This window comes from Lissotriton vulgaris, chromosome 4_1, assembly GCF_964263255.1.
Source record: "Lissotriton vulgaris chromosome 4_1, aLisVul1.2, whole genome shotgun sequence".
Classification (NCBI taxonomy): Eukaryota; Metazoa; Chordata; class Amphibia; order Caudata; family Salamandridae; genus Lissotriton; species Lissotriton vulgaris.
In genome coordinates, this window is record NC_141691.1 from 390,968,721 (window position 1) to 390,989,560 (window position 20,840).

The window sequence follows — 20,840 nt, forward strand, 5'->3', positions numbered from 1 at the left end:
GATTCGGGTATACAATACTGGCTCATGCAGGGTTCATAACTGGTTCCAGGTGTACAGCAATTTTAATCCTATGGCGTTTGATAAGATTGAGTGGCCCTATCTATTTGCCGTTCTTGCCTGATTGGGTTTCGGCCAGCGGTTTTGCGCATGAATAAGGCTCCTATATTATTTCGCCCCGTTGGCAAGGGTTCAGGTTAACCGAGCAGTCTCCAGAATTTTTAGACTGCACAGGGGTAATCGGCAGGGCTGCCCACTCGCACTGATACTGTTCGTGTTGGCGCTCGAGCCATTGGCATCCTGGGTGCCCGGGGAGCCACTAGAGAGAGGCATTGATGTAGGAAGGGGATGGGAGGAATGCATATCATTATATGCAAATGACATCCTGCTTTATGCCCACAAGTTGCGTCAAACATTCCACAGAATTATACATATATTGCAGACATTTGGCACTTACTCGGGAAATTGAATGAACTGGGATAAGTCCTTGGTGTTCTCCCTGGTGGGTGAGAGTCCAGTCTTGACGCCAGCATGTAAGGAGCAATTCCAGAAAGACGGATTTAAATATCTTGACATTTGGATCACTAAATCTAAGGAGTAATTCATGCAGCAAAATGTATAAGACCAACTAGGCAGGCTTCGGGGGGGATGTGGCCCATTGGCGGCGTCTACCAGTCTCCCGCATGGGTAGAGAAGTCCTGTTCAAGATGATGGCTCTGCCATGACTACTGTATTCACTAAAAAACACACCACATTCGATATCAGAGACGTTCTTCTGAGCGGTCGACGCAGAGCAGCATACTCTGCTGTGGGGGGGTGGCAGCCCAAGGATAGCACTAAAGAAGTTACAACAGGGGGTGTATGAGGGAGGTCTGGCCATCCCAGACATTAGGAAATATTATTGGGCTATAAATATTAACAGGTGGGTCTTCTTACCGACAGCGGAGCCGGCATACCGGGTTGACAGGCTCGCACTGGAGAAAGGCAGTTATAAGGCTGAGTTATACAGTAAGAAATGCAATAGGTCACTTCCAACACACACACACAAGCACACACAGACAATAGTTCCTGTGTGGAGGAAAACAACTACATTTCTGGGGTGTAAGGCAAGGCTCACAGAGCAAACCCACTGTGGTGGGAGATTTCCTAGGCAAGACTAGACATTTAAGGGGCTTTAAGAAATAGGGTCTCAGCATCTTGAAAGATGTCTGGAGAGGTGTGAAAAGGATTTTATGAGTCTCCAGACGGAATTCCAGATGAGGGGGGGAATACCTCGGGTACCTATTGTTGAGACATGCCCTCAAATGTCATATGGTGGAAGGGGAGCCCCTTCCGGAGTATACTCCACTGGAGGATAGACGTTTACTCAACCCAATGATAGCTAAAGCCACATTGTATGGGTCCCCTAGGGGCCGTAGGGGAATCAGATGAGGGACTTTTAGAGGATGATAACCGAAGCCACGCAGAGCCCCAAGGAAATATCCATAAGGGCACGGCTCAGGCTGATTCAACTTCGGATACTATATAGGTCTTCCACTCCAAGGACAGTGCAATATCGCATAGGTCATTGCGATTCGGAGGAGTGTGCGAGAGGGTGTGGCGAGAAGGGCCTTTTCGTCCATAGCCTATGGTCATGCCCTAAGATTCAAAGATACTGGAGTGGTATTGCCCAGGTGATGGCGACTGTGGTGGCAACACAGGTCCCGATGGAAGCAAAATGGCACATCCTGGGAGTGGTGGGGGAGGTACTCTGGCTGAAATATGCTAAAATATGGCTTGCTTTGGCAGGTGGCCAAAAGGAATATTGCCCGAGCATGGGGTGCGGGGGAGGTTCCATCACTCGAGGCATGGAAAAAGGATCTTGATTGGTGTCAACGAGCGGAACAGACAATCTATCCGAGAAAGGCCTGCCCACGCAAATGGGAGAAAGATATGGGGTGCCTGGATGAAGTACAGGAGCTAGCCCAACTAGAAGCTTTCTCCCCCAACTATAAACTAAGACTAATACACTACAAATTATTAAATCGAGTTTATAGAACCCCTATCCAACTTCATTGCATGGGGCTTTGTCTGGAGGCAAATTGCTGGAGATACGGCGCACAGCAGGCCTCTTTTCTACACATTGCCTGGAGCTGCCCAACGATAGCCTTCTACTGGGTTGAGATATTTCAAACAATTAGCAGACTACAAGGGGGTCATATAGAACCCACACCCATTATAGGAATATTGGGATACCTCGAAGATGCCCCTACGGCAAGCAGACGTTTCTAGCCATGCTGCTCGTCTAGCGAAATGAAGAGTGGCTATGCATTGAGGACAATCAATTGCCTCCACCATTAAGAGCTCAGTAGTAGATACTACATTTTGTCAAGAACAACTGGGTACATTTTGGGAATTGATGCCCATCGCGTCCCGACCCAAAGAAATATGGGGACCATTCCAAACCTGGCTAGCGAAATACAATGCCAATCAGAAGCCTACACAGTCACCCCCCATGCATCTGTGAGCGTCACCTAAGCGAACGGAAAGGTATTGAACACTCTAAGTTAGATTCTCCAGTTCATAGCCCCACAATAAGGTAAATGTGTCATGCCACATTGACCTGATAGATGTACGCTAGATATTCATATATATGTGTGGACATTGGGAATTTAGTAAGGTCTACTGTTTTAACACGCAGATGTTGTCGTGCTTTCTTGTTTTTTGTTGTTATTGTTGATGTTGCAGTAAATGAAACTCACGTGGTTTATATATCTGTAAAACGGCTACGAATAAGATACTTGTAATAACTTTAAAAGGCAATAAAAAAATAAATACAAGAACTAGAGATAGGAGGCAAGAGGGACAAACCAGGGTTAAGATAGGGAGCGGAGGTAGTAAACAACCCTCCAGATTCAGTTGAGTACAATGATATGCTGCTGGGGATTGGGAAACGTGGAACTATGCTAACTGATGTATTTGGCACTGCATCCTGTGTATGTATTGTGGTACTCCTTTTCTGAAACATGTTTAATAAAAAGAAGATTACAAAAAAATTAAGTGTCAGGTACTTTCCATCACTTTTTGAACTGTTTACAGAGCTTCTCAATTTCTAGGCGACAAACCTTTGCATTCCTCAGAGTTCTCACTCGGCACCCCTATCACTGTGCATCATTTTACACTTTAATAATCAAGCGTCGCCAGGAGGAGCCACGCGTCGGTCTAAGATGGCCACGTAGGAACTGGGCTCCTCTGTGCCCGTCCCCCAGCCCTGACATCCTGGAATAAATCCTGCACTTGGATGGTACCACTCGATAACAGAAAGGAAGCGATGCTCCCGAATGCAACTCCGGCCCTCCGGCGACATCGGGGGCCAGAGCTACAAAAGCATGAAATTATGGCCTGTGCGGAGTCTGGACCCGGGTACTCGGGTCTGTGTCGAGGCGGAGTGGAACAACAGCGGGCCGCGTACTGGAAATCGCCGGCCCCGTCCTACTTTTCGAGAGGAGTTGCGAGGACGTATCGAAGGCGGAGGGGATGAGTTGGGGATTGTTGGAGGGCCCCCCCCTCCACGCACGGTCCCTGGAGGGGCAGACAACGACCAGGAGAAAGGGAGCCAGTACTGGTGCAGTTTGGAAGCGAGACGAATGCGAGGTGGTCCCGAGGGGGGACCGAGGGGTGTTGGGCTGGCGGGTGGAACGCTCTTCCTCCCCTCCCCCCGCCTACGTGCCAGGGAGGTGGGGGCGCGCTGCGCACCCTGGAGGGCTGGTCCCAGTGCCCCAACGGCCAGACATCTTGCCGGGTAATTGCCAATAGGACCCGCTGTGGATCCCGGGTGTGCTGGATTGTTGGCACCCCCCTGGAGACTACCCTTTGGCCATGTGGGGACTGCGGGGCTGGCGGCTGAGATGTGAGGAAGTGGCGCGGAGACAGTAATCGGAGGCCTGGCCCTGGTAATGTTGTTGGCGGGCCAGGGAGAGGCCCCCTCCCCCCGGAGAGGTGTTCATCAGTTAGCCGCCTGCCTTGAGAGGGGCTAGTCTCCGGGTCCCTGGGGGCGCCTGTTCCTTCGCGAACCTGATAGTCCTGGGCACAGTGACAGTCGTGATCTTATAGCGCTGTGTCCTCCGGCCTGGACCCTGGAATATTGACCCTGGGAGGGAAGAAGAGACGCAGATATCCAGACGTGTTTGAAGTGGGCCGTGACACTCTGTAACGTAGTTGGAGAGGGGTACGGGACCGGCGTGCCCGGGAAAATAATTTCAGATGGCAACCAAACAAGATGCAGACAGGCACCAGCTGAGGACATCCAAAGGGACAAGACAGGTCCAGTCAAACAAGTTGGACCGCTACACAATGCCGAGAGGTTCCCCTACAGATTTGAGACATCCTCTGCCAACGGGACGGGGGTGGACTCCTCGAGCCCACCACCTGACCTGACACTCCTAGACGTCATGGCTGCAATAGACGGGGTCAAATCGTCCCTGGGGCAGAAAATGGAATTGCTGGATAATAAGCTAGACACCGTCACCATTGAAGTTAACCTTATCCGAGCAGACCTCACTAAAGTAAACAAGAGGGTTAAATCGCTGGATATAAAGACTGCCAGTTTGACTGAAGACGTGGCGGAGCTCCAACAGGAAGGGCGGGAGCTCAAAACCTCTTGTGAAGCGACTGAACACAAGCTGGATGAGTATGAAGGGAAAGCCCGACACAACAACGTTCGCATACTGGGAGTGCCTGAGAAGTCTGAGGGCCCGGCCCCGGACTTGTTTGTCTAGGAACTCATCCCCACCCACCTCAAGCCCAAGGGACTGGGTAACTTCTTTACCATCGAGAGAGCGCACAGGGCCCCAGGGTGACGGCCTAAGCCTAGCGCGCCGCCACACCCAATGATTGCCAGGATACTAAACTTCAGGGACAGAGACTCTATCCTGCAGGCGGCTCGCCTGGGACCCCCTCTGCAGTACGAGAATGCCACCATTTCGTTCTTCCCTGATTTCACACAAATGGTGCAGAAACAACGCGCCAGAACTTTCTTGCGGTTAAAAAGAAACTTTGGGACAAAGGGATCAAATATGCCATGATGTTCCAGGCACGCCGGAAGGTGGAGATCGACGGGAGAGCTTGGTTCTTTGATAATCCGGAGGTGGCATCGGACTGGCGTCCCCCTGGTAGCTCCGGGAAGCGGGACAGAGACGGCGAGGAAGCACCACAGGAGCAGGAATGAGAGCAGATGCACAGCGATTGGGACTAATGTACATTGTCAGGTATTGGGGTAGTGGCCCGACAGTTGAGTTGCCCACCCGGCCCCCGGGAGTACCATGATCCAATTGGGTAATGTTGGCTCCAAGAAAATTTTAATTCTGGTTGGGGGGGGGGTGAGATGGAGCATCGGCCCTCCTCCTCTTTACTACCTTTAGTTGTCGAGTAAGTTTATTGTGTGGGGCAACAGGTACTCTGCCAGTGGGGGATGGGCAAACGCCATGAGCAGAGGTGCAGGGAGGGATTGTTTGTGGGAATGTTTGTAGTTTGTGTTAGTTATACAACATCAGGAGACAGCGGCAGGCTAGCGACACTCCCACACCAGCCCAATGTCAAACAATAGACAGGGATCAGGGATTAGAGTGCTTAGCTGGAATGTGAACGGATTAGGTGTTAAGATAAAGAGAGGGATGGTTCACCAGTTTATTAGAAGACACTCTACAGATGTTGTGCTCCTGAGGAGACGCATCTCGTTGGAAACAGATGCATGGCCCTACAGAAGAGGGGATACAAGCTGGTGGGGCATGCAGGATTCACTACGGGGTCGAGAGGGGTTGCCATATTGGTGAAGAACTTATTTCCCCTGACCATTCGGGCTACATGGTCTGACCAGAGGGGTAGATATATCGGTATATTGGGTCAGTGGGAGGGGAAGACAGTTACCTTTGTTTCCATTGATGTCTCGCCCGGCTTACAGTCGGATACATTTTGCGACCTGGGATCCATTTTCTTGACCTTGCCCTTGGGCATAATGGTGTTGGGAGGCGACTTTAATGCTATAGTGGACAGGGATATGGACCGAGATCCCGCCCGGACACTGAGACCGGCGCAGAGGTGGCTCCCCGATTACTTGGACACAACGGGCTAGTAGATAGCTGGCGGGCTCGTAACCCAGGCGGCGTGCAGTACACACATTTATCCTGTGCACATTACAGCCTGTCTAGGCACCTCAAATGGGAGGGAAAGCTCACACTCGCCACTCTGCTTTGGAACTCGGAGAGGTTAGGAAGTTTATGGAAGTCCAATGGATTTGATAAGTGGGACCTTATAGGGATCATGCACATGAAAGATGTTTGGGGGGAGGGAACGATACACACATTTGACTCCCTTAGGCGGCAGTAATGATTGAATGATTGTGAGTATTTCCGATATCTCCAGATTCATCACACGTTGCTCACACACATTCCTAGGGGCATGACACTCCCTGATGCCTCTCCCCTTGAAGACAGAATACTGGACGGACATCTCCCTGAGAAAACCATCTCTCTGATATACAAGAGACTCATAAATAACATAGAGGACCCATTAGTTATAATAAGGCGACGTTGGAAGGAGGATGGTCTAGAGTTAGGGGATGACTGGCAGGAGGCGATTTCCTCCCCGCGGGTGGTGGGGATTCAGATGAGGCTTAGACTGCTGCAACTCAAGATACTACACAGGTCATAGGTCACTGGGCCCTGTCTGGTCCGTATGGGCCGCTTGGAGAGCGGAGAATGCAAGAGGGGATGTAGGGAACTGGGGACGTTCACCCATATACTGTGGCACTGTCGAAGCGTACAAGCGAATTGTGGAGAGGTTCATTTTACACTGCGGGCGGTCATGGGGATAACAATGCAGCCAGAGGCCCGCAGATGCATTCTGAACGTCTGGGAACCCACGGACCTAAACACATACAAAAAGCAATGGGCAACACTGGCCTTCATTATAGCGAAGCGTAATATCGCCTAACTGTGGGGAGCCAGCCAGCCGTCCCAGATTGAGAAATGGATGGAGGACTTAAGACTGGTGTATGTTTAGGGAAAGGTCAGTCTATTCTGCCAGGGGATGCCCCGAAAATGGGGTAGGGTCTTGGAGGCTTGGGACCACTCCAGCAGCAATATCAGTGTCACACCGGCACGTCAAGAAGAATCAGAGGCACACGCATCCCCTTGATCCATCAACTGTCGTAACTGCATAATATTTTGAATGTCATTGAAAACCTTGATATATTCATGAATATGTCACCTGATGTTTCTTTTTGTTTATTTTATTGTTTAATAAAAAGACATTTAAAAAAATAATAATCAAGCGTCGCACTTTATTCAAAATTGTTACACAATTAAGTACATATTGTGTCGTCTTAGCTGAAGCAATGCAAGCCAAGAATTTTCACTGAATGTGTGTGAGCATGAAAATGGTGACCTTTGAGTCATTGGATTCTTATTAAGTAAACAGTATCAGCCATTCTCAGGAAATATTCATTGGAAAGTTAAACTGAAGCAATACTTACTTTAGTATCATGTTCATAGTCTCGTTCCTATCTTTACCTTGAAAGGGTAATGTACCGGTAAGCATTTCAAACTGTAACATAAAACAGAAAATTAAAATGGGACATATGTTTCAGAAGTCTTTTAAATTTTAAATTTAATTCAGTGGACTCCTTCTCCCTGATAAAAAACAAGAATACTGTTAAATTATCTTGTTAAATAGGATATTCAAACTGAATGTAAAACAACCCAAAACGACTTCCAAAACTGGCTTATTTTTTCACTGAAAAATGAGGTATGCAAGTAAAGTATGGAAAGAAAAATAAAAAGTAAAACAAATTACATTTCATTAACATAAAAGACTACAGAAGTAAACAAAAACTCCACATACTTACAACATGCCAGAGGCCTGCCTGTGATCAAACTATAAGGCTATTCAGGGCACTTGAGTTAGTTACATTTATCAGATTTCATCAACTGCTCGTTCTTGGATTCATTTACTTTTTCCATTGTTTTTTAACACCAACTTTAAATGAGAAAAGTTACTTGGCTCTCCACTTTTGTGAAATGAGGTTTCTAGCCAACAGTAAGGCAAAATATAAGAGTGTCAACAAAGCAGTCCCCAGTAGACATCCACAATATGCCATCAGTGCCACACATGGGGTCAGGAGTTACTGCATTACCCCAAATCTCTTTTACCCATTCAAAAACATACCTCTAATTTGGCAACATTTTAGGACAAGCATAAACTATACACTTCCAGCTCCCCTGAAGAGACCATAGCATCTAGAATATAGATAAGGCCTTCAGGGCAAACTTAATTTCTCAGGAGTAAGGTAACACTGGCAACCACAGAAATACTATATCCAACAAAGGGTCTGACCTTAAGGGGTTGAGTTTGTCCCCATTATTCCTCTATCTCTTCTGGAATTTTAAATCTGAAACCTCTGTCCACAATTCCTACACTTTTCCAGGGTTTGCGGTTTCTAACTATAGAGTTTTTCATCCCCCCGAACGATAAATACTTTAAGGAGACGGCTAAAAGCCTCACTAATTACATCAGACTTTTTCTTCTCTAAGAAACAGTTACTCAAAAGTAAATATTTTCAAGAGCTGCCTTGGAATTAGACAACACATTTTTGCTGAACCTCTTTGATGTTAATATTCTCTTCAGATCCAATAACTGATTTAATTTCCCAAATCCTTTTTTCCATTCAGGATACAAGCACTGTCAGTTCTCCATGCATGGAAGAGTTTTCCTCAGAGTATTAAGCAAACATCTTGCTAGATCAATTGTATCTCCCTCAGCAATTATGGCAAACCTTTACAAAATAAATCAAGAAATGTGCATAATTCTATATATTATTTATATATTTTGTATTATAAAAGGTAGACGCAAACCAGAGAAGCACATCATTTTTTGTCATTACTAATTGTGAAACAGTATTATAGTAGTAGCTCATTTCTGGGATCACTATTCTCTGCAAAATAAGGTAGTACATCTCTTTACCTGTAAGAGACCCATCATCTTCTCTTATGTGACAAGGTTTTTTCTGGTCATTATGTTTTATTTTATTGCTCTTTGTGGGGTTTTTAGATTTGAAACATACATAATGAAAGCATAGAAAGATGTACTTTCTCACAGTATGCATGATCAATCCCTTAATTATGCTATCACCAGCACTTATCCCAAAACCAGCCATTCATTTGTACAGACATAGCTGAGCCACTCTCCTCATCACTTCACATCACAGTGCCTTGAGACCCTCCCGGGTGATTAGCGCACTCTACAATTACTTGATTGATTGATTGACTTTTAATGGATGGTTCCAGAACTTTATCAGTTACACTTGGGTGCAAGCTCTTCACTCAACTTACATCTAAGGACTCAGTCATTTGGTTAAGAGAAACAAATCTAAATTAGGGGCAAAGACACTGATCTATCAGCCCTGTAGGAGACTCATTTACTTCATCAGGAAACCTAAGAAAAAATGTAAAATTATTGCGTCGGCAGGGTGAGTATGCATGTATCACTCTCCTCAGAACCCTCCACAACTCACCCACCTACACTAAGAAAATGCAAATTAGTGATACTAATACTGTTTCGCAATTTGCCCTCCATAAAATCCTTAAGACTTGGACAGACATGCCTTCACTAAAATTAAGAAGTGGGGCACGGTATTGATTGTTGGCTCAGTGTACAAAGATACCTTTCACACTGCACACCTAGACAAAAAAACAATTATTTTTCTGCACCGACTAAGGCACTTACAGAATTTAGAAACATCAAAACTATTGTTGGGTGTGACTGAACCTGTAAAAAGACCTCCTACTTGACAAGAATAGAATGCTGAAATGAAATGAAATAATAGTAATGACAGGGGCCTTCTGTGAGATGCCAAGGGAGACCATAGTCTGGTAGATGTGTGGAGACTACTTCACCCAACAGATAAAGACTACTCCTTTCATTCTGCGCCACACAATACATATTTGTGTATATATTATTTTCTTATAGCTCTCTCTTACCCTCAATTTTATCTACTACCTCGACATATTGGCCTTTCCTCCACACCAGGTAATCTTTCGGAGAATGCAGGCGGATACATACAAGCTCCTTGAGGATAAATAAATACTCCGGTCACATGTCTGTCCATATAAAATTGAAAATGAAGGCCCTTGTTCACCTACCCAAGGTCTTCGGGTGCTTGAGAAAGTCATCTGGAAGGGTCTTATAATGCAGGACTCCACTATCGCTAGACAGTATATTCACAGTGAGCAGATTAGGCTAAAGTCATCAGTGCAATCTATAACGTCTGACTATAATTCGACTCCATGTGTGGCCCTAAGGAGATGACTGGAAACTGAAAAGTCTTTCCTTAACTACATCAATGCGGCTGAGAAGGTGCAAGAAATTGAATGAATAATTTGGGCAGGTAATTACCCTCCTAAAGCAAAAGTCACAACCCTTTGTCATGGCGAAGCCCTAACATCAATAAATCAACCTGAGCTCACCCCCTGGTAGCTATGACAGAGCTTGTTTAAAGCAAGAGTAGGCCCAGTCCCCTCAGTCCCCTCAGGGATCTTCTTGCTGTCTGCAGCCTCAGTTCAGTCTTCTTCTGATTTTCCTCAGGTCCAAGAGTGTTATGAAGTGGCTGACTGGAGGTGCCACATTTATGCCTCACACTAGCTAGTTTGAGGAAATAACTCCTGAGCACACCCTAACCCCATGGTTCCCAAACTGTGCGCCGCGGCACACCGGTGCACCGGCCTGAGTACTCAGGGGCGCCGAGCTCACGTTAGCAAAATCAAGCTTATTGCAGCCGATTTCTTTAACGAGCTCTGTGGAGCCTGCTTTTTCACACTAACATTAATGCAGGTGATACGGGTGTAAAACTGAGGTTGGGCAGAAGATCGGCATGGCATTTGATTATTATTAATCAAATGCCATGCCGATCTTCTGCCCAACCTCCGTTTTAGACCTGTATCACCCACATTATTTTTTGTGTAAAAAGCCAGACTCCACGGAGCTCATTAAAGACTCAGAAAGCGAGCAACCCTGGGAGGCCTCATCATACTTCCTGTAATTTGGTAGCAAAATATCCCTCCTCAAATTTGGAGCGCTGCAGCACCAACACTGCAGGGCTGTGTTTGGCTATGTTTGGCTAAATATGAAGTTTTGATCTCTTGGTGCCCTACTATGCGGTATTCTTCACGCTTTAGTGCGAGACTGAGGTTCAGCAGGGGCATCGGAGAGGCAACATACTCATATTCCAACCTTAGCAACTCTATCTCCAAATCCGACAAGTGCATTATCCTTCTTCTCTTCTCCCCCACCACCCCTGCTATGATCACTCCCTCAATCGTGGCCACTATGAACCTATGCATGGCGGCCAGTGGTGTCAGGAAGCAGTCTAAACTAGCAGCATTGTGTGCATTGGAGAAGAAAGAATAGCCTCTCTCCTGTCCATGTAGAGAGCGCTGAATATCTCCCAGCCAAGTGCTTGTGTGAACACCTTTAGAATCCCTGCTGTCACCTCTCACTCTGGTTTAGTGTTCATCCTGTCCAAAAGAGATTTCAGTACTGGATTGAAGTTGCCTCCCAGCACCGTAAGGGGTGGGGGCATGTTTACCAGCAGTCAGCCCCGATTTTGCAGCGTCACTTTCTACAATACTGATGGGGCATACACATTAATCAGACTCATGTCTTCACAGTCCCATACCCCTGCACCGCTGCATATTATCCCTCTGCATCTGACCATGTACGGGTGACATGGAATGTTAGTAATTTTGCAATAAAAATTACCACACCTCTGCTGCCTCATTGTTGAGGACATGCTGTCCTCTGTCTCGTGCACCTAAAGAGCTTCAAATGGTTGCCTCAGAACACCAGACGGACCTACATGCAAGCACTCATCACCAGCAGGCTGGACCACTGCAACACTCTCAGTGCCGGAATCTCTAAACAACTCCTTCACAGACTCTAGACCATCCAGAACACTGCTGCAAGACTCAAAGTCAACTTCCCACTCCGCATCCACATCACACTGCACCTCAAGAAGCTTCACTGGCTCCCTATTTACAAACACAGCCAATTCAAACATTTTACAAACGCATACAAAGCCCTACACAACACATTAACAGAATGTATTGTTTCTCACTTAACAAGTTTTTATTAAACAACTGTTTTAATTTCGTTTTGTTATAACTATGTATATAATACCTTCATTGTTCGTTGCATCCCAATTAATTTATGGAAGACAACAGGAAGTACTACCGAGGTCGGGCTTAAATCCCCTCCCACCCGCCCACCGGTAGGAAAATGCGGGGAGCCACGGACAATTGCCAATTAGGTCAAGGGAGCCACAGGTCAAAAAAGTTTGGGAACCACTGCCCTAACCAATGGGGTAAAACTCATATGATTGGAGAAAAGCCTGGAAAGACTAGAAAAGCTCCCACGTGTACCCAGGCAGAAGAATGGCCTGTTCAAGTTAAAGGAATACATCAAACTACAAAAGGTCTTTTCCTGGAAGCACCCAGCTGACCAGTGGCAATTGGACCTGGACTGGATGCTGCTGTTTGCCTCTGCCTGATACCCTGTGAGTCTCTATGTGCATGCCCTGAGGGGAAGGAGGAGGCTTTAGAAGTGTACTCCTTTGGTGGATTGGGACTTAAAGGATTCAGACAGAAGATAAAATCTTTGGCCAGACGAACATGGCTGCTGCATATATACACTCCATCACAGTGGGCCTCAGATTGCGCCTAGGTACAGGCCTACAGGGACCATAGACTATCATTGACGATTTGTGAATTTTGTATCCTATTTTCCCATTAAGCTTTACAAATTGATATCTCATTTTAGTATCATTGTATTCACTAAAGGTAACTCTATTTTTCGGATTAGGTTTGGGAATTTTATTATTTTGCATTTTGTCCTTAATTAAGCCTGTCTGCTCTGTACCATATCTACAAGGGAGTTGATCTGAGGCTAGTGACTTTAGGGATTCACCCAGACAAGAGTTGTGTCTATTCCTTGAAGTGGGCAGTAGACCACCCCAAATAAAAATCCAAGTCCTTCCAACACAGATCTGTGCGATGGATGTGTTAGGTCAATGAGCAATTTTGCCTGTTTAACCTACCTATAGAATTTTAACAGCTAACAAGGATAGTTATATCTCTTGTTCAGTAAACGGGAAGTAGTTCCACTACACAAGGAGGATTTAATCTATAGCACATGTATTAATTCGCCTACTTACCAAAAGTAAAAGAACCAACATATTTTGAAAGGCGGTAATGGGAAAGGCACAAATTCCTAATTGAAGGGTGTTTTGGAAAGGGCTTTCTCTAAGGACAAATATTTATCCTCTGGAAATCCGAACTAAAAAAGGTTAAATGTGCAAATGGGTATTTGCATCATATAGCCATATGCAGAACTGTCCACCAGTTGGAAAGTCTGCATCCAGAAATCCTATGCATTTAAGCACTACTGGATAGCTGCTAAAGTTGCATTTTTCCAGGAGATCCCTTGGGACTATCTGTAAATCTTTAAAAAGAGATACAATTGTTCACAACGAGAATGGGACTTTCTGGACCAATTGTATGAATTATTTTACAATATGTTAACTATTTATTTATTTGAAAAGTTTTATATAGCGCTGGCTAGACCCGGCGGTATCAGAGCACTTTACATGAGGAATATTGCTCCAAAAAGAACAGCGTTACACAGTTACATGAATTGCTCGAGAAAATAAACTGTGTTACATGAATACATCAGTTAATAGAGCAAAATTAGATAACATGGAACAATCCAAAAACAATCAGTGCCCAACTTCTTCACGGAGACGGTTTGCATATTAGAAATGGAAGAGGAGAGAAGGGGGTGAGAGGATGCTTCGCAGGGCCAAACAAGAAGAGAGGCAGTCTCAAGGGGGTGTCGAAATTGGGCAATGGTCATTTCGGCTGCACAAGTCAGTGAAAGCGGCAAAGAGTTAATCAGGGGGACTACCGAAAAACCAGGAGGAGGGAGACAGAGTGGAGGGATGAGGAGAAACTGTATCCCATAGCCGGCTGGGTGGATGATGGCCGAGAGGGTAAACCAGAGCCGATCTCCTCTATAGCTGTCTAAATAGGTACACCGAGCATCAGCCAGGTTGCTCGGTCTCTTTGTGCTTAGGAGTTCATGTAGAATTTAGATCGTGGAGCCCATTAGGGATTGATTTGTAAATTCAGCTAAAACAGTGAGATGGCTGCATCAATAAATCACATTCTAGAAAGATGTTACACAGTTTTACATAAGTCAATGAGTCCCCTATGCTGTGCAGTACATTGAAACGTTTTGGCAGTGTTTCAGACATTTTTTGCTTATACAGAAAGACTGATATTTCCACAATCTAACTTTACATGAAACGCAACATAATGTAGTGAGTATGTATAGCAAAACACAAATGTTCACCATAGGCAGAGCCACAATATCCTTGGATCAGCTAGCTGGATTCCACAACTGGATGAGCCAAAGGTGGGCTTGGGGCACATAGATCTTTTTATTTTATAGTTTTGATGATCATGGACCAGGACCTATCAGAGTGTAGTACAATGCTTACTGAACTTACACAGTCCTGTTATATTCCATATAGGTACCCTATATAGGCGCAGGTAACATTGCAACCTTTCACCTATATTCTTTCCCACATTACATACATAACGGTTCATAGGGACTGACCTTTTACCTAGATACGACACTGCATTCAGAACGTGGGTTTTTCCCTAGTTCGAATCTTATACATTATGCATGAGGTTTCTTGGAAGCACAGCAGGACTACCATCTCCTATATATTATCTCTGTATAAATTTCAGGCCCAACGTCATTCTTTAGGCCGACAGAGTAACACAGAAAGGTAAGACCACTGGGGAGACCTATGGGTATGTTTACATCACATCTTGCTTAGAAGGACAGAGGAGACCGAGACTTCCCGGCTGACACACTGACCAGAGACGCGAAGGTTCCTGCATGCAGTTGCTCTAGCTCTCAGTGGTCTAACATCCCTTGCGGGGTCCCATATTCTCTCATTCTCAGATAATGGGGTTGACTTAATCCTAGAGGGATTCTTGGCATAGCACCTACACAGATGCTAGGTACATTTAGGTACATCTAGTTAGGGAGACATCATAGGAGTAAGCACTTTTTATCATGTATTCTATATACTAGTATATATTCATGATTACTGCAAAATGGTAGAACTGTACCATCGTTTTACTTTCATAGTACTTTTGATAATATACCTCTGCTAATGTCTAATGGTTGTAGCTCATCTATTCAACACTAGAATAACAGCTGTTCAATAAATTCTTATTGACAGAACACCCAGTATGTTTATTCTGTGTACCTCGGAGACAAACTAAGTGAGCACGAGTGATAAAGTATATTGTTTCCACGATTGTGAGGGATCACAGTTCTCATGTTCTGAGGTTGCCAGAATCTATTCTCTCCTTGGTAAAATGAGATTATAGTGGTACTGTGAGCTACCTGATACAGACAGGCTAAAATATCCGGTGAGGGAGCAGGGAATCAGTCTGCCACCAATCCCACAGTTTATTATCCAAACTCACAGATTCTGTATTTATTTATTTGAAAAGTTTTATATAGATATAGGAACTACATGACAGTCCTTATGTAATAGGACAGCAAAATGTACATCAGGTAAGCACATGTTTGCCATTCAGATATCCTATTTACAGCTGTAAAAATAGTTTATCAGTACTCTACGTAAAAAAAACAGGCTTGAGGTTTCAGCATTTTCAGACAATGACTAAAATGTGTGTGGTCTAGGAGTAGGAAACTAGAAACGTAATGCTTTGTGCGTGTGTGCAACCAGATAGAGTGATTGTTGCAAAGTCATCCTCTGCCCTGAGCACCATCCAACATTTTTGCTGACTGGTACTGGTGGTAACTGACTCTGACTGACCCTGTGCTCTGCCTAACCAAGCCTAGGGCCAGTGCTATGCTGAAGAGACAGAATACAGTGAAAACATCTGCATAAACTAGGGTACACTATGGGTTAGAGTACCCCTATGATTGGGATGACCTCCCATATAAGACCCTAGGGCATACAAGGGCAGAGCAGTTTAGAGGCCAACAACGCTTTATGCACTTGCATGAGTGCACTGCTGAGGCCTGAGGTCAGGACTGCTTTTACAATGCTAATTGTGCCCAAAAACGACTTTGGTGTTTGGGGCATTTAAAAATTGATAAACTACAATGTTTAGGCATATTAGGTACTCCCAGAGTCTCCCCTGGGTGTTGCTTCACAACATTGACTTTTATGCTAGGAGCACTTTGTAGTGAGGATCTGCAATCTTTTTCCCTATTCAGAACCCCTAAAGGCTCACCTAAGTGATCCAGGGGTGGGGTGTCCAGTAGATATAGGGAGGGTCCTTTTAAAATATGTTTGTAGAAGCTCTGGTGAAGGATATAATGGCTCAAGTCACGGTTCCCATTGCAAATCCACTGCCACATAAATTAAAATGACAAGAAGTTATTAACTAATAGTTCCCGCTAGGAGAATCATAAAAATGCCATTCCTAGAATGGTATTGATAAATCCAACAACATGGTATTGTTGAATTTCTCCAAAGTGTACAGACAAGATGTTATAAGACTTTCTTGCCTGCAAGCCAAAATCCAGCCTTCCAGAGGTCTGTCCTGATTGGTCAGAGTTAAGTAGATTATCCAGGCTCCTTTGATGAGGTGATAAGTAGCCCCTGGCGTTAGATAGCCCTTCTGGGAGGATAAGGTTCTGCTAGATAAGAATGCCAGAGCAGGGGGAGGGGTCATAAACAATATTCTTCAATGAAAGGAGGAGACAGGCAGAAGAAGTCTGTTTCGTTTACACCGCTCCACTATAAACCGTGCCAGATGGTGGGATTAATGAAGGAATGAACAGATGCAAGGGGGAGAGACTATGGAGATTAACCATCCTGGGGGTGTGTTTAGCTAGCTCTTCTCTCCCAGCTGGAAAATCAGCCATGATGAATTTTGGAGAAATGGTACTCTCTGGGACAAAATAGTGTCACACTTTGGAGGATGTGGTCAAACTGTGGGGTGTTGCCCTTCACCTCATTGGACAGATGTACCCTCCTGCTTGACCCAGAGAATCTGGAATAAGTATCTTAGAGGGGCAGAGCCTCTCAGACCAGCTGCTTGAAACTTAAGAGCGAAGAAGGGTCCAAGCTGAGAAGTTTGATTTGCACCAACTAAGCTCTGCACTCTGAGGAATGCGCCTGCTGCACAATCCAGAACTACAGCCCTGTGGACTACCGTGCTTCAAAATGACTAAACAGTGGACTCCCTGCAAACTACAGGGTAACAGAGATCACTTGGAACATCAGCACCAAGAATCCTCAGCCTAGAGTACTACCAGAGGATTTGTAAGGGTTTTATCGAAGTGGATTGTGGGAACTGCAGTCCCAAACTTTCATGGACCATCTTGGAACTTCCATACCCTTGGAGTACATTGTGGACACTTTGGGACCTTTTGAGGAACTTCAGGAAGAAATTCCAGAAGTTTGGAGCAACTTTGGAAAAAACTGCATAAGTGGACTGACTCGACCTAGTCAGCCAGCCGGCGACCCTCAACGTGAGCTGGCTTGATATGCAGGTTAGTCCCACTGAAAAGCTCCTGAGATCCGACTTCCAGAGTTTGAACGGGAGTGAGCGGAAACCCAAGCCCGTGAACCCTCACCGAAGCATCAAGGAAACCCTGAAGAAAAAGTTCCGTAAAAGTTTCTTAGTCCGAATGTAGAAAAGGTGACCGGGACTAAATGAGAGAGCCAAGCCGCCCACCTTCAACCATGAGACGGCGTGGATCCCTAGTTCGTCCAGCTAGAAAGCTCCAGAGGTCCGACTTCCACAACTTTGACCGAGAGCTTGTCGCAAGGCAAGCCGGCGAACCCTCTAAAAATCCAGACTGGCTGAGAGCTTTGAGGGACCCTAAGAAGAAAAGCTCGAGAACAAATTCTAATTCAGAAGGTAAAAACTTTGACCGAGACCTACCGCAAAGGGTAGCTACACAGGGCTTCATCACGTACAGCCTGAAACTTTGACTTTGACCCAGTCTAGCGCGACCAGATGTCACAATAGGCGCTATATGTTTCTATGTGCTACATCTTTAAAAATTCATATCTCCAGTTGCCTACATTGGATTTTCTTTGGTTTTGGTGCCAATTTAAAGATAGAAATATTTTCTACTTTTATAAATTGGTGTTGGATTTTTATTATGAGTTGTGTCTCAAATATTTATTAAATTGGTGTTTTTGCCAGTGAAAGACATGCATTTGCCTCTAATATTAACCCACTTTTCAACAGTGACACTTCTACACAAGGTACTCAGGAGTTGTAAATGATTTTTTTTGGGTCTGTCTGGCTGTACTGAAGATGGTACAATGAGGATCCAACGTAGCAAAATTATGACTAGATTTATATGGCAATGATGGCAATGTATAATATTAGGCACAATGGATCCTACCTGCAGAACTAACTTTTTTATAGTTCACTGAGTGTGGCTTTGAGAAGTCCCTTAAATAATGCATTTTTTCAGTATACTCTGAATAGTAATAGTTCATGTTCTACAGTGTTGAAGGTGAGAGAGTGAGGGACTGATAGATTTACAATTTGCTGTTAGTTAGGCTTATACCGTTTATGAAATCTAAAGGAAAGATACAGATGTTCATAACTTTGGCTTTACTGTCCTACAAAAGACTAATAACTTGACTCTGGAGTAGCAAGAATGCGTCTGTATTTGAGAAATGACAAAGTATTCTGATAAAAGCAATACTGATGAAATAACAAAAGGCATTGATGTAACGAATGTCAGACATGAACAGTTGGCAAAACCTATATAACCGGATTTTTTCTGGCTGTCTGTAGTGCTACTGGATTTGCCAATGATTCTGAACACACTGTGGACAACTTAGTAGTGGGTCTCCAATTCTTTATTATTAATCAATTATGTAATTAAACCACTCCGATAATACTTCATCATTCTTTAACATTCCAAAATGGTTGACACATTGAAAGCACAACAGCCATCTTTGAAAGGTAATCAATGTTAAAACACAAAATAATTATAAGTTTGGGATAGGAAAATTAGTGTTCATTCAAAAAAGAAGAAGGGGCATTGAAACCAACTATTTTTTTAGTTGAATGTGTGCATTCTGAACCAGTACATTGAGGTCACTCGCAGAAAGAAGGGCCACCATAGGATGTGTGCTGGCCAACTGTGCCACGCTGTAAGCTGTGGCGTTTGGAATAAAAATATGAATGACAATATAGTTAATCAATGCACGAAGACTGCAAATTGCAGACCCAAAAGATCTCTATATTTGTAAATGTACATGTAGCTTTTTATTTAGAATCTTTGAAAAAAGCAAACGTCTGGCCAACAGTTTAAGCTATTTGAAAGGATAGACTTAAAAAGTGGGACATTTTACAAAGACTTAACTGTGCCATATCCTAGAATCAAAAACTACTCACATATCTTTGAATGAAACCAATGGCTTCTGCACCACAAATGCCCAATCATATTTAATGCAATATATTTACACAAGAGAATACCCTGCACATCAGATTATTCTCAGTTAATTATTCAGAACAGCATTACCTAGAAATGACACTAATATCGCCAAAGAACCCACCATAGTGGGCTCTGCAGGCCATTAAAGGCCCGCACCAGCTGAAGGTGAGGGCTTTAACCCCTTCCACACTCATGACGAGCTGGGCTCGTCATGGTGTAGCCTCCTCGTACACTGATGACGAGCCCAGCTCGTCATAAAACAATGAAATAGAGCAATCTCCAGCACAGGAGGGGAATTGCCTTAGCAGCCATGGGGTTAACCAGGGAGTGGTCTTTAATGGCTGGTAGAGCCCGCTACGGAGGGCTCTAAAGCCATTAGACCATTCAGCCTCTAGAGGGCACAATGTTCGGTTTGTAAAACAAAGGCCTCATGGAGCCCGAGGGGACTGAAATCCCGTCACGCTCAGTGAAGCCTTTTGTTCACAGCAACAGCTGTGAACAAACATTGGAAATGTTGGAGCTTCTTGCTTCTATTAGCCATTAGAAGCCCAGAGTACTCCATTTTTTTCAATATGGCTTCAAATATTACAACAGAACAATCTAAATGTAAGGAAAGTAGTGTTGTACTATTTCTTACCATAAGTACACCAAAAGACCACCAATCTGCACTTTGGGTATGACCCCGTCTGTTTACCACTTCAGGAGCCATATACTCTACAGTGCCACAAAATGAGTATGCCTTCTTTTCCTGGTCCACAGACTCCTTGCTCAGTCCAAAGTCTACAAAATAAAGCATGCTTTGAAAATATGATTATTCTAAAAACATGGCAACCATACAACATACTATCATGGGGCCATTATGAGACTGTGCACTCATATTTTGGGGGGCACTTGGAAGAGTTCTCTTTTGCCATGGTAAGCAAATGGCTGAAACATCTGAGCAATAACTGACATATATACATATATACAAACACACAAATATATATATATATATATATATACACACACGCACATATACACACACACACATATATATATATATTTTTTTTAAACAACAAAAGATGCAGCACTCTGAGCAGGCTTTTAGCTTGATTTATTCCTTGTATCACACGTACGTACGAGGAATAAATCAAGCTCCTAGCCTGCTCAGAGTGCCGCATCTTTTGTTGTTTAAAATTGAATTAGGGCCAGGATCCCGCCCCTATGCAGAGCACCCACTGCAGAGCGCTACAAATTAATGAGGATCACTTTGTGGGTATGTATATGTATATATATATATATATATATACACA

The 20,840-nt window shown here is 44.4% G+C and overlaps 1 protein-coding gene across 2 annotated transcripts in view; it reads right to left on the minus strand.

Moving 5' to 3' along the window:
- Nucleotides 1-20,840, minus strand: part of RPS6KA6 (ribosomal protein S6 kinase A6) — a 600,906-nt gene that overhangs the window by 331,312 nt on the left and 248,754 nt on the right. For both annotated transcript variants that reach the window (XM_086918765.1, XM_086918766.1), the window contains 2 exons: nt 20,186-20,328; nt 7,508-7,578 (listed from right to left, as the gene is read on the minus strand). In XM_086918765.1, coding sequence (XP_086774891.1) covers nt 7,508-7,578; nt 20,186-20,328 — 214 coding nt within the window. The remainder of the gene's footprint in view (nt 1-7,507; nt 7,579-20,185; nt 20,329-20,840) is intronic.